Here is a 26,931-nt window from a genome sequence, read left to right on the forward strand (position 1 = left end):
GTTGGCAGCCTGCCGAACACAAAATTTCTTCCCCCCGATTTTATTAATCACTTATGAGCATCACTACATAATCATTTTCATAAAGCTCTAACTGGGTGTTTGAGTCTTCACGTGGACCCTTTTTCATTCCCTGGAAATTCTGAAAAATCACAAGTGTAAATAAGATGGAGTTTCGGGCCTAAGATACTCCTTTTCTTGATACCTGACCGAACATTTCAAATCGTTGATTTATGTTTATCGATGCTGATGCGGTAATCTTCTTTGTTAAGATAGTTCTGAATTATTTCGAAGATCCATCGTAAAGTTACATCATTTTAAAGTTTATATCTACCATTTTGCAAAACTCTTTCGAACCCCAATGTAATGGATCGCAATGTCGACGAGTTAAACTGGATTTAAAGTAGCAGTGAATAATCAACGTGCTTCAAAATAACGAATGTCAGAGCTGGACATTTACAAAGCTTTACAGAAGGTGGAAATTTCGAAGAATACTTATTGCAATCGATTTCTTTTTTGAAAGCAATAAGATTATTCCTCCGATGATGAGCAGCGAGCTCTACTCTTAATGGCCATCGGTAAGAAAATATTTTCACTTCTTCGAAGCTTACTCCAGCCACGTGACATGAAAACGGTTGCCTATAATGAAATCTTGAAAGCATAGACGGATTATTACTCTTCCACTTCATCTACTATTATGGAGTGTTTCCGTTTTTGTAACTTGAAACAAGGAAATGAGGACACAGCTTCTTTTATTGTGAAGATATAAGAACTGGCGAGAGCAGATGTAACTTGGGTGCATTTTTAAATGATGCACTTAGAGACAAGCTTGTTTGTGGATTACAGTCTGAAGAGATTCAAAATAAGTTGCTTAGTGGAAAATATATAAATTTCATCAAAGCTTCTGAACTAGCGCTTGACATCGAAACAGCTTGTAGAGAAAATAAATCCTTAAAAAGAGGATACTGATGTAAGGGGGAACTTAAAATACTTCACCCAGCGGCGATTTTGTTGAAATCTCGCCAAACTAGATTTCGATAAGTTATTTCGAGGAGATTATTTTGAACGTCCAATCACACCACTTAAATTCTTAAACCTGATAGGTTATTTGATATGTATACCTACGAAAAAGTTGGATTGTGTTAGAAAAGAGGTAAAAGGGTTCATTTTTTTCGCCATTTATACTTCTGACATCTTGCTGTTAGAATCATCGTTTTTATTTCATTTTTTAACCGTTATTTCATTTATTACCGTTAATTATTTAATTACTTAATTTTTTTTGGGCAGTACCGGATGATTTATTGTTGTAGTTCATTTACGTCGCACTAAAGCTGCACAATGTGCTGTTGGCGACGGTCTGGGAAACATCCCTGAGGATGATCCGAAGACATGCCATCACAATTTTGATCCTCTGCAGTGGGGATGGTACCCCCGCTTCGGTAGCCCGACGATCTGCGCGCGAAGTCGAGCACTTTACGGTAGAACAGTTTAACGAGGACCAATACCGCACACTCTCGGTTCCTACGCAGACTGATCCAAGTGGTCACCCACCAGCACACTGACCGCAGCCAGTGATGCTTGACTTCGGTGATCTGCTGGGAACCGTGTCTTAACGATCAGTCCACTGCGGGACTATTCTTCGTTCATACACGAGTATTTTAGTTTAAAATTATTCCAAAAAATTTGTTTAAATGCATAATTCTCCGAAATTTTCTAAAATTATTTCTTTTTTCAACCCTTTTTTCTCACATTTTTAATGTAGCAGAAAACGTTCTCAATAGAATAGTAATAAACTTTTAATAGTATATATTCTTCTGTTACAAAATGAATACATTTGTCTTCTTTCGGCAGTCTTCAAACATCATCGGTAGACTTCTAAGGCAAATTTAATTCCTTCTTCCAATTTCAAAGGATTATTGCTATAAATAGAAATGTAGACATTTTAAACTTTTGAATATAATTTTTCAAGATTATTCTTATTTCTATTTTTTTTTAAAAAAAAGAATTATTTTAAAGTAATTTACTTGCATTAAAAAAGTATTCCTTTTAAAAGCACAGTTCCTTTCAACAATTTTTCGACCAAGATTTGAACAAGAAACTAATCAAAAAAAGTAACTAATTATTGCAAACAATGGCACGCGTGAGGGTCAAACCTGATTGACTGTTGAATGGTAGCATTTTTTTTTCTTACTTGCAGGTACCCAATTAAATATGTTCCAAAAATTGATTCAGCATGATAATAAACCAAGCCTAACAACTGCAAAGTTAACACGTTATCGTGTTTATAAACAACCAGTAGATTTCAGCGGTCTTCTTCTTTTCGACTTGAAAGTTCGTTTTTTTCCCCTCTATATTCATTTAAATGATAACTGGCTTGCGTATTCTTATTGGACACATAAATCACATGGTATCATGAAGTTTTCCCACATGCAAGTCAACATTTCAACGAATGATTTAAACATCTATATTATGTAAAACGCTAATACGTACGTATGTATGTATCAATAAAACCGATGATATTTCTTTTCTCGCGCTTGCAACAGTTTTCATTTTTAATTGATTGGATTCGGCGCGTAAGAGCACGTAGTGAGCAACCAGATAACAATAACCAGAGTGAGCATTATCAGGTTGTTCAATTCAGATTCATGCACTAAAAACATGACAATATTTAATTTAAACTCAATTAGGAATTAATTGAAGTGAGAATGCTTTAAAAGGCCGCTGTTGAATTGATATTTTTCTACTGAGAGCTACCTAAACGTCTAAAAAACGTTTAAGTGTTTGTATTGAATGCATCGAATTTTTTTTTTATTTCGCGTTTATTTATGCATTGAATTTCACGCTTTAAAATGCAGAATATTAGTGAAGCAATATTTGATAATTTATTTTGCTAATATGTTTCTTATTTAGCTAATGTTTTGATTTTTTCACCATGTACAATCTAAATAGCTAATATACTTTTTTAAAAGCCAATAAGAACATTGGTAGAATTCTTCTACATAAGTACAATACTATGTCTTTGATGATAAAATACTATGTCTTTGATGATAATATATTATGTCTTTGTGCTAGAACATTGTGTTCATTGGCGAGCGAGTGCAGCGAGCCATGGTTCACGGCGTGAACCACATAGGATTGCGTAGCAATTCTCGGGGGTTGGCGAGCGTTAGCGAGCAGGGGGCAGTGCCTCCTAGTAAATTTAATAAAAAGCATAAAAGTACTGTTTACCTGCAAAATATTTCTCTGATCATTGTGCTATAGGTAATTAACGTTTTTAATTTTAATTACGATTTAAATTTAAAAGTTTGGGTCTAAATGTGGTGCTTGTTTATTATAAAATAATCCTACAGTTTGTAAATAACTTATAAGACCACTGAAATGTACGAAAACAAGCAACGAAACGAATAACGGTTCTAATCACAAAATAAAATTTTTGCTTCATTTTTCTCATAATTAGATATAGTAATTTCGATTAATACAAATACTGAATTTAAAAAAAATTGGAAGAAAAAAAAATAGGGATAGAGTGTAAAATTGGGTGCTTTTTGGAATGAACGTTGCACACTTTGGAACATTTACCGTTCACAAAATCTTTACTTGTCCCTATTATTTCTATCCCGATATCTTTTAATTAAAAAATATCACTTTTAAGTTAACCTGTTTTCTATAAGATCATAAAAATCGCCAAACTGAGATGGGTATCCAATAATTAATTTCTCCCTAAACAAGAATATTTACTGTTAAAACCACGGAACTAAAAACGCTGAAAATATAAAAATTAACATGATATTGATCCTCTAATTATCGAACTTCTTCAAACATTGCGTTTTTCATTTGATTGACTTTGTGGCTAAGTTTAATTTCAACAACATTGTGCCATTCTTTTTCAGTAACTACATCTAGTTCATTGACAGATTAAAAGTGTTTATTATTCGCATAATATCATGCAATACATAATATCTTTTTAAATATACGATAAAAAAAATGTGGCACAGTTTACTTACAAATATTTTTGTTTAAAAAGGAGGTTTCAATTTTTGGTTTTGGCTATAATAATTGACGGGGTTTTCCACGAGTATCAAATTTTTTACCACTATAGCTACAAAACTTTTTAATTCATTTTTCAGTGAACTTAGATGCTTGTCAAAAAACATTGATCTGTTGTTTCCAGATCCAATTTAGAGCATCTAATAAGTGACCTAATGGTATACTGCAGCAAAGACTGACATGAAAAAGACTGACTGATAAATATCCAGAAAAAATTTGCTGTAAATAGCCTCAATTTGTCATAGTCCGAGACTTCCCTGACCATTATTGAACCTTCTCCTATTTGTCAAATGAATCTTTCTTTTGATTCTGATCTCAAATTGTGGCAATTGTATTTGTATACTTTAGGAACATAAAGGGTAATTTTCTTATCATCAAAAAAAAATTTTTTTTTCCTTCCACTTTTCGTTCAATAACTTCTGATTTTCTCAAATTTTTTATTGTCCTTTGATTTCAGACCTTTCCTTACTGTGACAATTTTAAAACCATTAAAAATTCCAAAAATTAAAAAACCAACAAACATTTTTTTTTTTTTTTTTTGAAAGTCGAAAAATTTACCAATTTAGAAAATCGGTCAAAAGTAGATCACCTATTTGGAATATTGGTCAATCAGCCGATGTTGTAAAAATCATTTTTTCTATCAGATCGTTTCGGTTTATTTGAAACAGCTGTCTTGAGCATAACATTGTGAATATCAGTTTTAAAGGACTTCATCAACCTAGTTATTTTTCTTCTGGCAGACTTAACACCAGCATTAAAAAATGTTTCGCGCTTTCTCCCGCGGCTTCTTCAAATAAACAAAGAATAACACTATCAGAACTTCAGTTTCTTAAGAAAATAATACGCACGTTCTTGAAAAATAATGTAATTGGTTTCACGAAATACTAGTGCATGCGTTTCAAAGCGCTAGCGACACACACTTGTATGCTCCTTTGAAAATAACACTTAAGATAATAAAAAAAAGACATACGTCCTTAACGCATCGCATCATAAATTTAAATGAACTATCGCCTTCATCCTACCACTCCCTACGTAGAAGAGAAGTGTGGGAAATTAGTATTCACTCGAGTGTATTTCTAAAATATTTCGGTTAGGAATAGAGTATTAAATTGAATAAAAGCTGTAGCTTGTAGTGGAAAACCAATTGCAGATGCATAATTAGTTACATGAAAATATCAGTGAGCTGTTAAAAAATTTCATGCCACAGGAAACAAGACCAAACAAACATTTTCACCAATGTGAAGATTTTACTATTATGGATGATATGCAAATTTTTGTAGGTGGTCTTATAAGTTTTACAACAGATACTTTTTGTAAAATAAGTAAAATTTATTAAAATTAATTTTGAAAATATTGAAATAATTTAAAGCAGAGTTTTCAATAAAAATATTTGAAAGAATCATAAAAGTAATATAAAAGAAAGAAAATATTGAATGACATGATGTAAATGAAATTTATAAGACAACTAATATTTTATATTAGATATAAGGCAAATAATATTTTAAACACCTTACCATGAGACTTAGTGTGTAGAAGTTCTGACAGAATTTCTGGAATTTTGTGCTCTTTTCCAGACGCAAGTTCTTTCAAAATTTTCGAATGTACTTCAGAAAAATCAACATCTTTTAATTCCAGAGGTTCGCGTAAGGACTCCATAATTCTTTTGATAGTATCTGTGATAAGCAAAGCATTGGCTTTTATTTCCATTTCCGATGCGTCTTGGCGTATTATGGGTGATTTTGTTTTAAGTATGAATTTATTGAACAAAATGTTTAGTAGCAACAAAGGACCATTTTTGTCTGGATTATTTGATCCTAGAAATCTTAATATGTTTGAATGCTTTTGATCTAGCTGCAGTTTCTTCTGTTGAATGTGTTCTTCTGGAAAAATATAAATTGCATCACTAATACTGCGTTTTACCGACGGCGCCTTTTGTTTCTGTTTTGCGGAGGATTCCAAAGCGGTGGAAGAATCTATTCTGAGGGGATTGTAATTATTCCGACGAAAGCGACGATATCCATAAGAGGTTCTATTTCTTTTTAGAACAAGTGGTCCGTTATATGGTGGTGAAGAGGAATCTATAAAAAACCTTGAATCTATATATTTTTTTTCAGTCGTCTGTCCATTGCTGTATCTACCAGTAAAAATCGCACCACGCAGTGTAAGGTAATCAACAATTTTATAATAATTTTCATCATAAGCAGCATCCAACGCAGTGTAATTATTAAAATTCAATGCGTTAATATTAGCTCCTTTATTTTCGATTAAAAACTTTACACATTCTAAGCAGTTAAACAAAGAGCTGTAATACAACGGAGTATTTTCAAATTTATCTTTTTGGTTGACATCAGAAATAAAGTTAACAAAAAATTTAAATATTTCCATTTTCTTATATTCAATGGCATAAATCAATGGAGTATACTTTTTCGACCCTATAGAGCAGTCTCCATCTATCTCTACACCTGCCAAAACTAAATGGCTTATAACATCATAATGTTCTTTTTTCACTGCATAACACAAATCCTGCATAACATCATCATCTCTCTTAAAGCGATTAAAAAAAATGTTTTCCCACGACGATGAAAAAATGGGCAAAGTCGAAAGGAATAAGAGGTAAAAAATAATCGACATTTCCCTTCAAGAAGCTGCTTCCTTAGAAATAATCGTATGCACAAAAAATAGTGAATTCTGAAATTTGAAATGTCAAACTGAATATATAAGTAATGTATGTTTTTGTAAACACCTGCAGTAGCTTTTGGTAAACATTTCTTAATTGTTATGCTTAACATATTTGATTGACGGTTGGGAGAAATAAGCATTCAAACTTCAAGAATTCAAGTTTATTTTTCTCTTTTTTTTTCTTCAAATTAACAGTTGTTGCCCATCTTCTGCAGAGAGAATAACTCTAAGATCTCACAATATGTCATTCAATTTCATATCAAAATAGAAAAACAATATCAGCTACTCTTGGGGGAAATGAAAAGAAAAAAAAATCAGATAGTTTTGTTAAGATTCCATCAAATTAATTTATATCGTTTGCTCTTTATTTTATAAAAAAAGCTTATACAAACATGTGTACCAGTATTGAACACAAAGTTTCATGAGAAAAATTTCATTTATTCTATTTTAAGATAAAAAAATTTTTTTGAAAATTAAAAAAAAAAAAAAAGGGAGAAAAACTAGAGACATTATAAATGTTAACCCAAGAAAAGATGTGCGCAAGTTCTTCGGCTAATCTCAATTACACAAATAATAGAAAGCTTTTGCATAAAATATTTGTATGCTAATATATGTGTGCATTAATGTACTCTTATATTTATTCTTCCTACTATTGCTAGTTGTAATATATCTATATCTATCTATCTATCTATCTATCTATCTATCTATCTATCTATCTATCTATCTATATATATATATATATATATATATATATATATATATATATATATATATATATATATATATATATATATATATATATATATATATATATATATATATATATATATATATATATTATGTGTGCGAGAAATAAAAAGATATTACCCTAAATAACTTTTCTCTAATGACTTTTGTTCTAATGATCGACGTTTTTCATACTAAGTTTCAATCTTAATTATTCCAGGGGCTAACTTCAAATATGCTAATTAATAAGTGCTAACTATTAATTAAGGTACGAAATCAGACACAAAAATGTATTTTTTCTAAATAAGCATATATTTTTTTTACATATTTGCATTCTTGACCATCAAATTAGTGGAGTAGATTAGTGGAGTAAAAAATTGGATCATAAGTTGGGGGGCTAGGAAGCTATATATCAGTGATGTGCATCATTTACGAAAATTTTATTCATGACTAAATTTAGTCAGAATAAATTCATTCTGAATTCATTCGCAAATTTAGTCATTATTTATCATTCATTATGCAAATTTTTGTATATTGATTGATGAATAAATTCATTAGTCGTCTAATTTTTCTGAATAAAATAATGAATAACCAGCGAAAAATGTCGTTTTCATTGCAAGTTCGATTGCAAAAATAGATTACAAATGTAATTAATTATAAATAATGATTGCTTAGTAGTGAACTATTTGAAATGATTATCATTAAAAGTAATCACAGTAACAAATAATTATTTCTCATTACAAGCGGTTATGACTATTTATAATGACAATAAAAAGTTATTACAGATAATCAGAATTATAAATAATCAATTCCTGGGATTGCAAATCATCGTGACTTCTTGTAATCATAAAGTAAGATTACAAGAAATCATAAGTGCAAGTTTTCACGCCGGCCAGGTGGCCGAGCGGTTTGCGTGCCTGACTGCGAAGCCATAGGCTGCGGTTTCGAATCCCGCTCTGGGCATGGATGTTTCTCTCTCTCTTTGTGCTGTTCTCTGTTGTGTGTGTGAATGATGTGTGAATGTTGCCCACCCTATAAACGGGTTTATGGCAGTGTGGCGTGGGCAATGTTGCTCGCCTCCGTGCCTTTGGTTCACAGGTGCCCACTGGGTAAAGCGAAATGAGCAACAATTCTGGCATAGTATAGGCAAAGATTCAAATTCAGTACCTGCCATTGGAGAAACAAAAAAGTTTTCATAATCTAACAGTTGCAGGTAATCTTAAACTCAAGTAATTGTGATATATATGATTACAACCACTGCCGGATCAACCATTAAGCAAACTAAGTACGTGCGTAGGGCACCAGAGAGTAGGAGGGCATCACAAAGCCTTACTAAATATTCGCAATACATATTTTTTTTTCGAAACATTGTTTATAAATTTATTATTTTGAGCTTCCATATTATGAGTAGGGTTTCTGTCATTTTTCTAGTCAACAAGCATTTCTAAGTTCGAATTTTTTCATAGCAAAAAAAAAAAAAAAAAAAGATGTTATGTATAAGAAATTCCTGCTTAGGTAGAGAATTTCTACGCGATAAAATCTCTATCCACTTATCGATCTTATCAATTACCATGATTTTAAAACATACTGCTACGATTTATGTTTACAGTTGTAGCAAAGTCAATACTTCAACAATTTGATATTTTTATGTAAAAAAATATTTGATCTAAGAAAAGTGTTTAAAAAATTTCAATGTAATGATTTGATGATGTAAAAAATGTGATTTTTGATGTAAAAAAATGTGTTTTGCATGTTTGCAGTTTTTGTACATGTTTATGTTTTGATGTACTGTACATTTTTATAAAAATATTTGCTTATACTATATTTTAAATTAATATTCTCACTGCAACTGGAAAAAGTAATCTGTAATTTACGTAATAGTTGTGTTTTGGCACCTATTGATTTCAAAATTTTACGTTAAATAAATTAAAAGCAATGAAAATTTCATAGTAAATTTAAGAAAGATATTTCTACTAAATGAATTTAGGAGTATGTTTAATTATTAATAAATAAAATCCTTAATGACTTAATAATGATAATGATTAAAGTTTGAGCTAATCAAAATTCTTATTTAGATTACACACTATCTATCAATAAGTATTTGGACACGTGTAATTGAAAAGAAAAAAAAAACTTTATTCATAATTAATAGTAGGTAGAGCCTCCACGAGTGGCAATTACAGCGTGAACCCACCGGGGCATGCTTTCCACAAGTCCCTGTACGACGGTTAGTGGTATTTTTTGCAATTCAGCTTGGAGAAGAGATGTAAGTTCCTTCACCGATTTTGGACGGGTAGTACACCCCTTAATTCGACTGTCCAACTCGTCCCAGAGATTCTTGATAGGGTTCAGGTCTGGGCTCTGGGTAGGCCAGTCCATTTGATTTACCCCATTGGCACCATACCAAGCCTTGGTGAGCCTCGCAACATGACAGCTGGCATTGTCGTCCTGGAAGTAACAGGGGTCCATCCTGTAAAACTGCCTCAACGTAGGAAGCACTTTGTCATCCAAAATAGGGCGTTGAGCTTACCATGAATGGGGACCCAATCCATAACAGGAGAAACACCCCCAGATCATAATTCCACCTCCGCCGAACTTGACTGTTGGCACAATGCATTCTGGCAGAAGTTCTCCGGTCATACGCCAGACGCAGACCCTGCCATCCAAATGGTAGAGGGTGAACTTTGATTGTGCGGTTGGACTTTGTGATCAAAGGCTTATGGGCAGCAGCAAGACCATGAAAACTAAGCAGATGTACTTCCTTACGGATGGTATTAATTGAAACAACACTCCCGGATGCCTGTTGAAAATCCTGGAGTATGTGGGCCATTGTATGGGTGCGGTTCTTCCGAATTTCTCTGGACAACACCTGCCGGTCTCGATCTCCCAGTTTCGTTGGTCTTCCGACTCAGGCACATTCCGACTCTCACTTTCCCTTTCTTAATCACATAAGCCACTGTCGATTTTGGGTAATTCAGCTCGCTAGATATGTCCCTTAAAGATCGACCATTTTTGTGATACCCGACACTTATACCCTTTTCGAAATCAGAGAGCTCCGAACTGCGTGGCATCTCGTTGCTCCCTACGCGATATATACCGGCGGAGGGCGTGACGTATCTCAGGACCGCAGATATAGTCATTTGTATAGGTGTCCAAATACTTACTGGTAGATAGTGTGTGCATATATTTATTGTGTGTATCCATTTCGGGCCCATCCTTGGTAACTAACAAATCAATGCACAGAATAACAAATCACTTCAGCAGTGCAGTAAGAACGGCACTTTAAAATCCTCTAGTTGCACTCAATTTGCGCTTTTGTTTTCATATTTTGTAATCTGGCATTCTTGTTGCGAAAACATTTTTAAATCACTCTTGAAAAATTTTCCGTCCATGTAAGTACATCTGATTTCGCTACTCGCTTTATAGTCTATGTTTTATACTGTTTTTTTTTTCTTTTATTTTATTTTCTGTTTTTACATGTTATTTTTACTTATTGTGTTCTATTTTATTTGTTGTAATTTTTGTAAAAAATTTTTTTGAGTGCTCCTCACACTATTGTATTAATATATTTTGCTTTGGCTATATTGGTACAATATCAGAAAGCACTCTTTTTTGCGGATATAATCGTGTGGACTGATGAAAAGATTATATCTTTTTTTTTCCGTTTTTTTTTAAATAAAATTTCTCTTTTTTTAAAAACTGTTTGTTATTTTTTTACTTATTATTCCCCCCCCCCTTTTTTTCACATTTGAACTACAGTCAAACCCCGCTATAGTGAACACGGCTTGTAGTGAATTCCCGGATATAGTGAACGAAATGCTCGGTGCCGTGCCCTGCTATACACGTATAATATTATTTTTAGTGGATATAGTGAACCAAAAAAGTGAGGAAATTGGATATAATGAACTTTTTTCTGTCTTCGACTGATCCCCCCCCCCATTTTCTCTGTAATAATTTTGAAATTTCTACTTCAAAATAAATACATATACCGATTCTTAAAACCATCTTTAGAAACTACTTTTATGTGTTTTTAACTTATTATTTAACTACTTTTTATCAAATGGCAGGTTAGACAGGTTTAAAAAGCGGAATAACAGAAATTCAGGAAAAATTATCGGAGAGTCGGGAAGTGTTTCCATATCTGATGTTGAGGATTGCTCATCAGCTAATTTTTATTTGTACGCAAGACGAAGAGTGATGAAAAATAACACATTTTTTGCAACTACATAATATTTTTCAGTCATTTATATGAATATAATGTAATAAAAGGGAGGAGTTTGGGAACCATGAGTGAAATTGCCTGCGTAACGGATATAGTGAACTCCCGGTTATAGTGAACTGAAATTTCGGTCCCTTGAAGGTTCACTATAGCGGGGTTTGACTGTATATATATATATGTATATATATATATATATATATATATATATATATATATATATATATATATATATATATATATATATATATATATATATATATATATATATATATATATATATATATATATATATATATATATATATATATATATATATATATATATATATATATATATATATACTGTGGAGCATCGTTTATACGACGCCGAAGGGACCACCGAAAAACGTCGTATAAACGATAACGTCGTATAATCGATTTTTATTTCTAAAACTGAAACTAACTCTGTTTAGCTAATTTTAATGTTTAACGTGTTGATTTACATAAATTTCTAAATTAGACAAAGCAAAACAAACAAATAACCAAAGAAGAAAAATTGCAGTGAGCAATTTGAATATATGTTACCTTTAATTATATTTTCTTGCTATTAGTCTCTACAATGCTTTGAATAGCGAGCTGAACTTACTGCTTTCGATAATGCAATTTTAGATTTCTAATCACGGTCAAATCTAATGGCTGAAGCGCACTTGTGCAATTTGCAGGAAAAAAGAGAGCTTTTACATTTTCCAAAATAATTAGTATCGATGGGTGCGCTGGACATTGGTCGATGAATAGCAAAATGTTTCGTTTTTGCCTCTACATAACATTATCTAGTTTTTTCAGTCATCTACTAAAAATTACTGTCGTCATCCAAGCATTCTTGTTGGCACCCTTTTCTGTATCATTCATGTTGGCAAATTCCACCCTTTTTTAAAATACACAAGAAAAAATAAAAAAATTAAATAAACGTGAACAAAATCTAAAAACCGACGTATAACCGATTCTGTGCGTCGTATAAACGATATATTTTTACATTAAAATGAATAGGAATGATTTGGGACCACACTAAAACGTCGTATAAATGTAAACGTCGTATATGATCGTCGTATAAACGATGCTCCACTGTATGTATATATATATATATATATATATATATATATATATATATATATATATATATATATATATATATATATATATATATATATATATATATATATATATATATATATATATATATATATATATATATATATATGTGAATATTTTTCTCAATTTCCGAAATTTAATCAATTTTTATTAAAATGATTTCGGTATGTAACAAACAATCCCGCCGAAAAACAACGCATGTTTTTCGCATTGTTTACTTTTTACTATTAATATTTACGATTTGATTTTCGTTACTATTTCAAAAGAAAGGTTTTGGGCAACTATCTAATAATAAGCCTATATAGAGGAACAATTTCAGACTTGACGTAAGTAGCCATTTATTCTATTTAACACCAGTAACCATTTATTCTACGGTTCACCTTCCTTCCATGCTTGTTGAAAATGAAAATGTTTTTATAAACAATACTTGGGGATTCTTCCATTTCATTGGGTAAATAATTTTAATTATTAAATTTTGAACAGCTTTTTAAAGGCAATTTTATGAAATATAAGTTTAATTTTGTTTAAACGAAATCACTAATTTGTTTTTAATAAAAGCCTAAGTCAGGTGTTTGATAAATAGCCTTGTCAAAATGGTTAACTTTGATGTATCTCTACTTAGAAAATATTGATTTTAAAATTTTTTACTTTTATCGTCCTTGCCTGTTCGAAATTTTAAATTTCAGAAGTTCTTTTTCTTCGTTTTTAAGCATTAAAATGTGTACTAAGATCTCATAGAAGGTATTTCAAAATTGGTTATTTTAACATATAATGTAAAATTTAAGATACAATATATTAATATGTAAAATAACCAACAATATTTTCTTTTTTTAAAAGTTTATTTGCAATACGTTTATTTGCAATTAAATTTCATAATTTTAATATTTAAAATAGTTAATATTTCAATAGGCTATTGCATACCTGCCAACATTCACTCTTTTCGAGAATAGATTTTCCAAGTGGTAGTAAAACAATTACCGAAAAACTATCTACCTCAAAAATCTATATATATATTTCTCTTACACGGCACCAAAAAAAAAGCCTCATTACAACTCCCCGAATGGCAACGTTAGAAAATCGACCAATGATTGCTGCTGAAAATGTCACATGGCAAATCTAGAAGAGGTGGCTCAACATATAGCGCTTTTAAAAACGGAAACAATAACCAGAGTGAGCATTATCAGGTTGTTCAATTCAGATTCATGCCCTAAAAACATGATAATATTTAATTTAAACTCAATTAGGAATTAATTAATTAATTGAAGTGAGAATGCTCTAAAAGGCTGCTGTTGAATTGATATTTTTCTACTGGGAACGACCTAAACGTCTAAAAAACGTCTACGTGTTTGTATTGAATGCATCGAATTTTTTTATATTTCGCGTTTATTTATGCATTGAATTTTCACGCTTTAAAATGCAGAATATTAGTGAAGCTGCTATTGCTTTTAAACGTAATGAAAGAAAACGTGTTCGAAGAGTCCAAGAAAGTGTTGAGGAATGTCATGGAAAACGTACAGTGGTGGCCAAAAGTGTGGACACTTTTTGAAAGTTTCATGTTTTTCCAATTTGTGTGCTTGTAGAATATATTAGTTTTCACTTAAATACAAACGTTTATATATCAAATTAAAGGTAATTTAATGTAGAATTTAATAATAAATACGGTATTACAATATCTATATTATAAAAAAAGTTATGCAACTAATAGTAAGATCTATCTTAGATTTGCATTTTTTTAAAGTGATACTTACACAATCAATACTTAGTAGGGTAAACCTTATTTTTTAAGACAGCTTCACAGCGTCTTTTCATCGAGTGAACGACTGTTTGGAGTTTATCTTTCGTAACCACATGGTGCCAAGAATCAATTATAGCTTCAATAAGTTGTCTTTTATGGGATGGACGTTTTTTTCGTACAAGAATTTTCAAACGTCGCCACAAATTTTCAATTGGATTGAGATCAGGGCTGTTTCCTGGCCATGGTAATATATCTATGCCTTTATTTTGAAACCATGCTTTGCATACTTTTGCTGTGTGGCATGGAGCTGAATCCTGCTGAAAAATAAATGGTACGTTGTTTGGGAAGACATCCCTGATGGAAGGTATTAATTTTGGTTTCAGGACAGTTTCGATGTATTTTTTGGCATTCAGTATGCCATCAATCACTTGAATTCGGCCTACACCATCTGCAGACATACATGCCCAAATCATGACATTTGTTGAGTTTCTTGTAACTGCTTCAATGCAATCAGGATGAAATTCTTCACCTACTCTACGTCTCACGTATTTTCTACCATTTCTACCAAAGAGCGATATTTTACTCTCATCGCTCCAGATTACTTGCTTCCATTAATTTTCTGACCATTTAATGTGTTCTTTTGCCCACTTAACTCGTTTCTCGCGTTGCTTTTGATTTAAATATGGTTTTTTCCTTGGAATTCTAGCTTGTAGTCCAAATCTTGATAACCTTCTTCTTATAGTTCTTGAACTTACTGCAATACCCGCTGCATTCATTTCTCATCTAATGGCATCTGATCAAATTTTTCTATCTTGTAGGCATAGCCGTATAATTTTTCTACCGGCAGTAGCACTTGTGAACTTTTTTCGGCCTGATTTGGTTTATTTTCCACTGATTTCGTTTTTTCATAACGTAAACAGAACTTTTGTACACCAGAACTTTCCCAACAACGCACCATTTATTTTTCAGCAGGACTCAGCTCCATGCCACAGCAAAAGTATGCAAAGCATGGTTTCAAAAAAAAGGCATAGATATATTACCATGGCCAGGAAACAGCCCTGATCTCAATCCAATTGAAAATTTGTGGCGACGTTTGAAAATTCTTGTACGAAAAAAACGTCCATCCAATAAAAGACAACTTATTGAAGCTATAATTGATTCTTGGCACCATGTGGTTACGAAAGATAAACTCCAAACACTCGTTCACTCGATGAAAAGACGCTGTGAAGCTGTCCTAAAAAATAAGGGTTATCCTACTAAGTATTGATTGTGTAAGTATCACTTTAAAAAAATGCAAATCTAAGATAGATCTTACTATTAGTTGCATAACTTTTTTTGTAATACAGATATTGTAATACTGTACTTATTATTAAATTCTACATTAAATTACCTTCAATTTGATATCTAAACGTTTGCATTTAAGTAAAAGTTATTATATTCTACAAGCACACAAAGTTGAAAAACATGAAACTTTCAAAATGTGTCCACACTTTTGGCCACCACTGTAGATTGCAGAGATCAAGTGCAATAATAACTGTTCAAGATGTAACAGTAGATGTCGAAGAGTATAATATCTGTCAAAATCAAAACTACCCGATTAGAAATGCAGCATGGCGACCTCCACATGGTATTTCTCGGGTAATGCTAACAGCCATGCATTTTAATTTATTGTATGTAAAACCTCCTTATTTTGTTCTAAAATGTTATGTACTTTATCACAAATGTTAATTAATATTGAAATTGATTTCAATAATATTGATCACCAAAAAATATTTCATTTGGCGATAAAACAAATTTTTGTGTTCTTGAAAATGAAAGACATTTTGAGGGTTATTATCTCACAAAGAAAAGTTAGGGTTTAAAGTTTATATTTTTAAATAATAAATTTTCTTTCTAAAACTTTCAGAATTTCAAGCATTAACTAATTTATTATACACATTTAGTTGAATTTAGGTGAGTAACTGCAATATTAGATAATTTATTTTGCTAATATGTTATGTTCCTCATTTAGCTAATGTTTTGATTTTTTCACCATGTACAATCTAAATAGCTAATATACTTTTTTAAAAGCCAATAGGAACATTGATAGAATTCTTCTACATAAGTACAATACTATGTCTTTGATGATAAAATACTATGTCTTTGATGATAATATACTATGTCTTTGTGCTAGAGCATTGTGTTCATTGGCGAGCGAGCGCAGCGAGCCATGGTTCACGGCATGAACCACATAGGATTGCGTAGCGATTCTCGGGGGATGGCGAGCATTAGCGAGCAGGGGGCGGAGCCTCCTAGTATATTTATATTTTAATCAGGTTGAAATTCGCTATCGTAAAGACTAATATGCTTTTATATATTTGTTGTAATCATTTATATGTAGTAGTGGTCAAACTCATTTATAATTATTATTATAATTCAAGAAGTTTAGCGGAATAACATGAATTTCGCTACCACTTTAAATATGTAAATAAAATCTTCCGGGAAAACCGGAAGAGTTGGCAGGTATGCTATTGAAATTATAGTATAGATATTTTTTCCTTATTTTAACAAAGTCGTTTCTTGTAAATGAAAATTATAAGGAACAGATAAAACTAATCTTATGAATCTTTACAGAAATATATTTCATGAAAAGAAAAATATAAATGTTAAAATCCTACGTAAATGCAGAGAAAAAATCTATTGTATTAAAACTTAATTCTAAATTATTTTTGAAGGCATGCTGCAATACTGTACGGCTTATATTGCTTCAGGTATTATCTAAGCCCTTTAAATAATTATCAACAGTTATTATTCATAATTATTATTTATCGTTCAATATTATATTGATTATGTCTAAATCAATATAAGTGAATAGTTTAATTTTCATAAAATATTATTATATTTTATTAATAAAAAAATTAATTAAACTTAAATGTAAAAATAAAATTACAATTATTGAAAATTATATAATTTTTTTTACATTTTAGACAATCTATTACACAATAATACTCAAAAATAATAAAAGCAAATTTCAAATTAATTTTTTAATCATAAAGTTCTTCGATTTAAAATAAAAATTTTAAGTAACAATACAAAAATTTTATTTCGAATTGTTTTACCAATTTGCCTTTAAATGTTGAAAAGAATATGTAAAATATTTAGTACATAAGATTTTAGTCGGCTAAATAGATTATTAGGTTTGTTTAAGATAATTGCCAATTTTTAAATAGTATAGCTGAGAGTACATTTTCACAGTTAAAATACACTCTATAACAAAAAAATCGACACACCAAGAAGCAATAATCTGATTTCTTCTTGGTACCAGATTACAGTGGTGCATGGCTCGATCAGGCTGGAATGATGCCGACTGAGGACGTATAGTCTTATGCGACGAATCCCGCTTCCAACTGTGTCCTGACGATCATCGAAGACGTGTTTGGAGACGCACAGGGTAGAGGGGGGATCCTGCCTTCTCTATTGCACGCCACACCGGCCCTCAACAAGGCATTATGGTCTGGGGTGCCATTTCCTTTGACAGCCGGACCCCTTTGGTCGTCATTAGAGGTACACTTACTGCACAGCGGTACGTCGACGACACCCTTCCTTTTACAGCTCCATGGGCTGGTTTTTCAGCAGGACAATGCTAGACCACATGCGGCACGTGTTGCTATGAACTGTCTGCAAGCTTTTCAAACTCTTCCTTGGCCTGCCAGATCACCAGATCTGTCTCCCATCGAGCATGTCTGGGATATGATGGGAAGGCGATCGCATCGGGCACGGAATGTTGATGACCTCGTTCGACAATTCGATCGAGTTTGGCAGGAAATACCACAAGAGACCATCCGGGAGCTTTATCGGTCTATGCTACGCCATGTGGCAGCTTGTATCCAGGGCAGAGGCGGGTCAACACCTTATTGAACTTGTTACTGTAACTCTTCAATAAATTATTCAATTGTTCTGAAATTTTAATCATTTACTATTCTGTACATTGTCTTCCTGTCCACCAACTTTCGTTTCAATCGAATCACTCCTTCTTGGTGCGTCGATTTTTTTTGTTATAGAGTGTACATTAGAAATCCATAAGAACAACAATGCAACAGGGAAGACTGAATGCCTTATCTTTGTTGCGTATAGAAGCAAATTAAATTATTTTGATGTGTTTAAATTCATAATGCACCGAATGCGTAATGCACCGAAAATGCATAATGCACGGTTAAAATGCATAATGCACCGAAATTTTCATATTTTGTTTCGTTTTTCAACCTTTTTTCTTACATTTCTAATGTAGCAGAAAACGTTCTCAATAGAATAGTAATAAACTTTTAATAGTATATACTCTTCTGTTACAAAATGAATACATTTATCTTCTTTCGGCAGTCTTCAAACATCATCGGCAGACTTCCATGGCAAATTTATTTCCTTCTTCTAATTTCGATGGATTATTGCTATAAATAGAAACATAGGCATTTTAAACTTTTGTGTATAACTTTTTAAAATTATTCTTATTTCTATTTTTAAAAAAATTTAAAGTAAATTGCATTCATTATAAAAGTACTCATATTTAAAACACATTTCCTTTCAAAATTTTTTCTACTAAGATTTCGATAATAAATTAAGCGACAATAAATTATTATAAATATAAGCTGATTTTCATTGGGTACTTGTAAGCAACGGCACGCGTGAGTGCCTAACCTGATTGGCTGTTGTATGGTAGCATTTTTTTAACTTGTAGGAACTCAATTAAATAAGATCCAAAAATTGATTCAGCATGATAATAAACAAAGCTTACCAGCTGCAAAATTAACACGTCTTCTTGTTTATAAACAACCAGATGATTTCAGCGGGTTTTTTCTTTACGACTTTCACAGCAAGTTTCTTTCTTTTTTTTTCTGTATTCATTTACGTAAATTCAAGATTTTAACTCATTCGCGTATTCTTATTGGATGCATAAATCACATGGTATCATGAAGTTTTCCCACATGCAAGTCACCATTCCTACGGATGTTTTAGACGTATAGTTAATAAAAAATATAAAAGTAATGTTCACCTGCAAAATATTTCTATGATCATTACTTTATACGTAATTAACGTTTTTAATTTTAATTACGATTTCAATTTAAAATAGTGGATCTAAATGTGGTGTTTGTTTATTATAAAATAATCCTATAGTTTGTAAATAAGTTATAAGACCACTGAAAACAACTAACGGTTCTAATCCCAAAATAAAATTTTATTACTTTTTTTTCATAATTAGATATAATAATTTCGAATAATACAAATACCGATTTAAAGAAATTAGAAAAAATATGGGTAGAGGGTAGAATTGGGTGCCTTTTGAATTGGACGCTGTACCTTGGTATTTTTTCTTGTATACAAAATCTTTTATTTAATTTTATATCCGTCGTTGAACAGTCGACCCAATTTTGGGTACACGACTACTAATGTTCAACTCCGTAGTCTTGTTATTTTGAACCAATCCAGAAGAAAAAGAAACTCCTGGATCAGCACCCCCAGAAGTATAATTTTTTATGGGAACATTAAATTGCGACTCGTCAGATTTAACGTGCATCAGTCACCATTTACTACACAGGGAGTCTTCGGCCAATGGAGATCGAACCTACGACCTCTTGAACATGGGCCCAGTACCCTAGCAACCAGGCACCTAGGAATTTGAAATCGATGGAAAAAAATTGAGATTAAGGAATGGCGGGGATCGAACCCACGAACTTTAGGACATGGGTTCAGTGGCCTACCAACCAGGCTATCCCGTTCCCTGAAATCTTTTATTGTCTCTATTATTTCCGTCTCGATTTCTTTTAATTAAAAAATATCACTTTTAAGTTAACCTGTTTTCTGTAAGAATATTAAAAAACGCCAAACTGAGATGGGCATCCAATAATTAATTTTTACCTAACCAAGAAAATTTAGCGCTAAAAAAATAAGACCACGGAACTAAGAACTCTGAAAATATAAAAATTAACATGGTTTTGATCCTCTAGTTTCGAATTACTTCAAACATTTCATTTTTCAATTGATTGACTTTGTGGCTAAGTTTAATTTCAGCAATATTTTGTGTCCTTCTTTCACAATAACTACCTATAGTTCATTAACGGATGAAAAGGGTTTATTATTCGCATAAACTTTTTGACATAATATCATGCCATACATATTATTTTAAAATATACTATTAAAAAAATGGGGCACAATTTACTTACGAACAATTTTGTTTAAGTAGAAAGTTTCAATTCTTGGGGTTGGCTAAAATGATTGACGGGGTTTTCCACAAGTTCCCTAGTTTTTTACCACTATAGTTACAAAACTTTTTAATCCATTTTTCAGTGAATTTAGATGCTTGTCAATAAACATTGATCTGCTGTTTCCAGATCCAGTTTGGAGCACCTAATAAGAAACCAAATGTTCTCAGGTTATAATGCATTAAAGACTGATATGAAAAACACTGACTGATAAACATCCAGAAAATTTGCTGTAAATAGCCTCAAGCTGTCATAGTCCGAGGCTTTTTTGACCATTATTGAATCTCCTCCTATTTGTCGACTGAACCATTCTTTTGATTAAGCTCTCAAATCAAGCCAATTGTAGTAAAACTTATCATAAAAAAAAATTGTTGTTACTTTTCGTTCAAAAAATGTTGTACTTTCTCTATATTATTAAATTTTTTTTACTGCCCTTAAAAATAATTATTCAAAAAAAAAAAGCGATATTTATTTGTCGAAAAATTTACAGATATGGACGACCGGTTAAAAGTCTATCACTGATTTGGACAATCGGTCAATCGGCTGATGTTGCAAAAATCATTTTTTCTGGCGTATAGTTTAGTTTTCTTTGAAACAGCTGCCTTGAGCACAACATTGTGAATATCAGTTTTAGAAAGTTTCTTCAACCTAGCTATTTTTCTTGCAGACTACGAGCTTAAAAAAATACTTCTCACTTCAAAATGAGACTTTCCCCCGCGGTATCTTCAAATAAACAAACACAATCAGTATATCAGTTTCACAATTAATGGTTTCACAAAATTCTACTGCATACGTTTCATAACACTGGGTAACAAATATTTTGTTGCATTTAATCACGTACTATAGACTTTACGTAATTCGGTTGTGGAAATTTAAAAACTGAAATAAATTTTGCCCCAATATTTTTTCAAAGTAAAACCACATAGTATTCATTCGAGCGTATTTTTAAAAAATTCCGGTTGGGAATAAAGTATTAAACTGCATAAAAACTGTAGCTTGTAGAAAGAAACCAACTGCTGATTCAAAATCAGCGACGCGAAAAAAACTAAGATCTGTTTAAAACTTTCATACAAAATAATAATAATAATAATAATTGTTTCTAGTGTAATGATTTCACTATGATGCGTAAAATGCAAATTTTAGTAGGTGGCCTTATAAGTTTTACAACAGATACTTTCTGAAAAATAAGTAACATTTATTAAAATTAATTAAAAAAAATTATAAAATAATTATTATAAATCAATCAAAAATATTAAGCTTAATTACTCAACTACTTAATTAATTTACTGAAGATGTAGTGATAAACATGAGTGGTACTTTCTTGATAATTTAAAACAGAGTTTTCAGTAAAAATATTTGAAAGGAATTATAAATGTAATATAAGAATGAAAATATTCAATGATATGATGTAAATGAAATTTAAAAGATTAAGCACCTTACCATGAGAGCTAGTGCGTAGAAGTTCTGACAGAATTTCTGGTATTTTGTGCTCTTTTCCAGACGCAAGTTCTTTCAAAATTTTCGAATGTACTTCAGAAAAATCAACATCTTTTAATTCCAGAGGTTCGCGTAAGGACTTCATATTTCTTTTGATAATATCTGTGATAAGCAAAGCATTGGCGTTTATTTCCATTTCCGATGCGTCTTGGCGTATTATGGGTGATTTTGTTTTAAGTATGAATTTATTGAACAAAATGTTTAGTAACAACAAAGGACCATTTTTGTCTGGATTATTTGATTCTAGAAAACTTAATATACTTGAATGCTTTTGATCTAGTTGCAGTTTCTTTTGTAGAATGTGTTTTTTCGGTAAAACATAAATCGCATCTCTTATACTGCGTTTTAAGGAAGGCAGCTTTTGTTTCTGTTTTGCGAAGGATTCCAAAGCGGTGGAAGAATCTATTCTGAGGGGATTGTAATTATTCCGACGAAAGCGATATCCATAAGAGCTTCTATTCCTTTTTAGAACAAGTGGTTCGTTTATTTGTGGTGAATCAAAATCCACAAAAACCCTAGAATCTATATATTTTTGTTTAGTCGTATGTCCATTGCTGTATTTACCAGTAAAAATAGCTCCACGCAGTGTAAGGTAATTAACAATTTTATAATAATTTTCATCATAAGCAGCATCCAACGCAGTGTAATTATTGAAATTCAGTGCGTTTATATTAGCTCCTTTATTTTCGATTAAATGCGTTACACAATCTAAGCAGTTAAACAAAGAGCTGTAATACAACGGAGTATTTTGAAATTTATCTTTTTCGTTGAGATTAGAAATTTTGTCAACAAAAAGTTTAAATATTTCCATATTCTGATATTCAATGGCATAAATCAATGGAGTATACATTTTTGACTCTATAGAGCAATTTCCATATATCTCTGCACCTTTAGAAACTAAATACTGAACAACATCATAATGTCCTTTTTTCGCTGCATTACACAAAGCCGTGTGTCCGTTTCTATTTTCGTTTACAGAGCCACCAGCTTCAACTAAATATTTTACAATTTCCAGTTGACCTTCTGAAGCTGCAGTTTGTAATGGATTGCATGATATTTCATTTTGCTCCATTAAATATTTTATAATATCCAGCTGACCAAATGCAATGGCTTTGCAAGAGATTTTGTCCAATTGTGGACGACTGATTATTTTATTCTTAAAAATGAATTCTACAATATTTTTATGACCATTCTCTACAGCCAAGTCATAAAACGTCTTATTCTCGAAATCTGACCCACTAGCATTTGCACCTCTACTTAGAAAATATTTCACCATTTCAATGTTTCCAATCTTCGCGAAAGTATGCAAAAGTGGTCTTCCTTCCCCGTAAAGTCCAGTCAAATTTAGCCCTTTTCCATCAAATTCAATAATAATATTATTATATGAATTCTCTACAGCTATGTCCACAGATGATTTGCCAGTGATATCTTTCTCATACACAATATTGATATCTTTTTCAATAAACAGCTTCGTAACTTCTAAATGACCATGGGATACCGCCTCATGGATCGGATATCGCTTTTCTTTGTTACGAACCAGCATACTTGCTTCCTTTTCCAAAAGATCTTGTACTATTTTAATTCTGCCTGCCGAAGCCGCATAATGCAATGGGGTGGAATAGTTTTTGGTACGGGCTTCGATATTTGCCCCCATTTCAACTAACTTATAAGCAGTTTCGGACTCTTTTCTCATAGCTGCTAAGTGAAGTGCTGTGTATCCATCCTCTGTTTCAGCTTCAATATTGATGTTTTTTTCGAGCAACTTGGGAATAACTTCCTTTTGTCCAGCCGATACTGCTAAATGCAAAAAAGTGACATTTCCATCAAGACGCAACGATAAATCGATATTTTCATTTTCTAACAGTTTTAAAGCTGCATTTGTATTCCTTCTAAATAATGCATAGTGCAAAGCAGTCCAACCATTATTACATTTAGTATTTAGACCATTTTTTTTCTTTGTAAGTAACTCTTCGACAATAGCAAGATTTTTTTCTGACGGAAGAGCAAGTACTGCGTAGTGAAGTGGCGTAAGGCCATCCCTGTCTCTAGCATTCAAGCGTGTCACATTGTTTTTAATTAATGCTTTAATAACTTCAAGGCCACCCTTCATTACTGAAATATGTAATGGAGTAAATTTACGAATGTATGACTTTGCATTGACTCTTAGATAAAATGTTGTTCCCTGAAGAAAAAAATCCATAACCCTTTCTCCTCCATTGACGGCTGCATGAAGAGGTGTAAATCCGAATATGTCTTTTTCGTTTACAGTTTCGTTAGTAGTTAAATACTGTAATTGGTCCAAATACCCTTTTTTACTTGCAAGATGTAACGGTGTCAGCAATTCTTTTTTAGTCTTTGCTCTTTTGTTTGCATTTTTTCCAACCAAATATTTAGTAACATCTTCTCTACCAGCTCCAGCGGATAAATGCAAAGGAGTGTAACCTTCATCATCTTTCATATCAATATCAACACCTTCTTCGTGTAGATATTGTACTAAAGTTTCATGGCCGGCTAGAGCAGCTGCGTGAATTGCACTTCTTCCGTATTCAAATGTCGCCTGAATATCAGCACCATGTTTCTTGTATAATTTTACTTCTTCGATAGCTTTTAACTCCAATGGATTTTTCACAGCGTTGTAAAGATCCCTACTGATATCCCAAAAACGAGTTTGTGAAGTATTGACCATTCCTACTAACTCTGCTTTATTATCCCCTATCTGCCGAAAAATAAGTCGCTTGTTTTCCGTATCAATTGGTATTCTTAGGGTTAGATTACCTTTTTTTTCTATTCTGGCTGGTGTTGTCCATTGACTGATTTTCGAATAAATTCCTTCTTTCTTAAATTGCAAAGCGTATTTTATTGTACAATCACACCTAGGATATTCGGTCTCGTTAGAAATCGCTTTAAATGATATAACCATGTCATTGTCGGGCTGTGATATTGTTACATTAAAGTTTAAAATTTCATACGTTAAATCATTAAGAAGTTTCGTCGAATTAGATAAAAAATTATTTTCATAATAAACTGGATTCGAAGGTACTTTTGACAATATATCTTTAGCGTATCCAATGATAGATTTATCTCTATGAATTAAAACGTTCGAATATTTTTTATGTACATTGTCAATATTGACCATTTCTTTATTGTAGTCGTCTAAATTACCTTGTTGATAATGATAATTTGCAAGATATATATGTGCTTGAATAAGAAAACTCATGACAGAGGAATAAGTTTGCGTTCCCCTCAATATTGTGTCGATTGCTGATATTGGAACATCGTCTCCTCTTTCCAACATGCTCTTTACAGTATCAAAAAGCAATAGTAATGGCGTCCACATTTCAGTTGGATCTCTAATGTCTCCCAAATGTTTTTTTACATTATCATCATTAACCCTTAAGAGTTGAAGCAGATAGTCTTCTTTTGGTAGATTTTTCGTGTCTTCCATTTCATCCTCATAATAAGTAATCATGCTTTCGACTTTGTAGATTTTGTTTTCTATATCTAAGTCTTTAATGGTATCTAGAATTTTCTTTATACCTTGCCTCATCTCTTCTCTTGATTTCTGAACAATGTTTATGACAGTATTTACTTTATCCGATATTACTTCCAGTTCTTCTGTCATTTTTTCCATTTTCCTTTCAACCTCATTCATCTTTTCATCGATATGAATTTTAATCTCATCGAATGGAATTTGATTACAGTCCATCGCAGTTGCAGCTAGATTCAACCCATTTTTAGTCAGATAGGAAACTTTAGTCAGAGCTGAACAACCAGTTTTTATAAATGGTCCAAAGACAGGGACAATATCAAAGACATCACCTACAATGCTTAAAACATCTTCACCCATCGAAAGGGCTCCAGATGCGATTCCCATAGATTTGCATTTTTCCGCTCTCTCTTTCAGTTCAGTTCTGTTTATCTTCGCATCTCTCCTTAAGCGATTTAAAAAAATGTTATTTTCCCTCGACAATGAAAAAATGGGCAGAGTCGAGAGAAGTAAGAGGCAAAAAATAATCGACATTTTCCTTCAAGAAGCTGCTTCTTTAAAAATTATAGTCTGCTCAAAAAGTAGTGAATTCATAAATTTGAAATGTCAAACTGGATATATAAGTAGTGTATGTTTTTGTAAACACCTGCAGAACCTCTTGAGTAAACATTTCTTAATTGTCCTGCTTAACATATTTGATTGGCGGTTGGGAGAAATAAGCATTCAAACTTCAAGAATTCAAGTTTATTTTTTTTCTTCAAAACAGCAGTTGTTGCGTATCTTCTGTAGAGAGAATAGCTCTAAGATCTCGCAATATGCCATTTAAGTCAATATTAAAATATAAAAACAATATATGCTGCTTTTTAGGAAAATGAAGGAAAAAAAAGATTTCAGCCAGGTTTTGTCAAGTGTCCATGAAATTAATTGACATCGTTTGCTCATATCTTAATTTTTATATATAAAAAAAAAGCTTACACAAACATGTGTAAAAGCAGTGAACGCAAATTTTTATGAGGAAAAATTTGATTTTCATTTATTATCTTTAAAAAAAAACTTTTAAAAAAATCAGTGAATTTAAAAAAAAGAAACAAAAAAGAGAAAACACCACTGAAAATATAAAAGCTAACCCGAAGATAAGATGCGTTCTATAGATTATTCGTGAAAGTTCTTTGGCGAACCTCAAT

At 31.9% G+C, this 26,931-nt stretch overlaps 2 protein-coding genes across 3 annotated transcripts; both read right to left on the minus strand.

Annotated features, from left to right (window-relative positions):
• Window positions 1–1,775: 1,775 nt before the first annotated feature.
• Window positions 1,776–6,736, minus strand: LOC122272029 (alpha-latrotoxin-Lg1a). Its single transcript, XM_043055006.3, has 2 exons — window positions 5,559–6,736; window positions 1,776–1,916 (listed from the first exon to the last, which is right to left on the minus strand). Exons 1-2 carry the CDS (start codon window positions 6,673–6,675, stop codon window positions 1,903–1,905), a joined length of 1,131 nt encoding a protein of 376 aa, XP_042910940.1. The 5' UTR covers window positions 6,676–6,736; the 3' UTR covers window positions 1,776–1,902.
• A 12,079-nt stretch (window positions 6,737–18,815) lies between these two features.
• Window positions 18,816–26,346, minus strand: LOC107443544 (alpha-latrocrustotoxin-Lt1a-like). 2 transcript variants are annotated; one of them, XM_071182008.2, is made up of 3 exons: window positions 22,204–26,346; window positions 20,725–20,908; window positions 18,816–18,954 (listed from the first exon to the last, which is right to left on the minus strand). In XM_071182008.2, the coding sequence occupies exons 1-2, from the start codon at window positions 26,279–26,281 to the stop codon at window positions 20,865–20,867; spliced, it is 4,122 nt and encodes a 1,373-aa protein (XP_071038109.2). In that variant the 5' UTR covers window positions 26,282–26,346; the 3' UTR covers window positions 18,816–18,954; window positions 20,725–20,864. The 2 variants fall into 2 exon arrangements, with proteins under 2 accessions (XP_071038109.2, XP_042910939.2); XM_043055005.3 differs by lacking the exon at window positions 20,725–20,908.
• Window positions 26,347–26,931: the final 585 nt, after the last annotated feature.

The sequence above is a fragment of the Parasteatoda tepidariorum genome, chromosome 4 (genome assembly GCF_982258835.1).
Source record: "Parasteatoda tepidariorum strain Cologne lab strain chromosome 4, Ptep-v5.0, whole genome shotgun sequence".
Lineage (NCBI taxonomy): Eukaryota > Metazoa > Arthropoda > Arachnida > Araneae > Theridiidae > Parasteatoda > Parasteatoda tepidariorum.

Bases quoted from the DNA above. Each gene is read 5' to 3' on its own strand.
- LOC122272029 (XM_043055006.3), bottom strand. From the start codon at position 6,675: ATGTCGATTATTTTTTACCTCTTATTCCTTTCGACTTTGCCCATTTTT.
- LOC107443544 (XM_071182008.2), bottom strand. From the start codon at position 26,281: ATGTCGATTATTTTTTGCCTCTTACTTCTCTCGACTCTGCCCATTTTT. The intron at 20,909-22,203 runs GTAAGGTGCTTA...GTTTCTTATTAG, and splicing joins TCTACGCACTAGCTCTCATG to GTGCTCCAAACTGGATCTGG.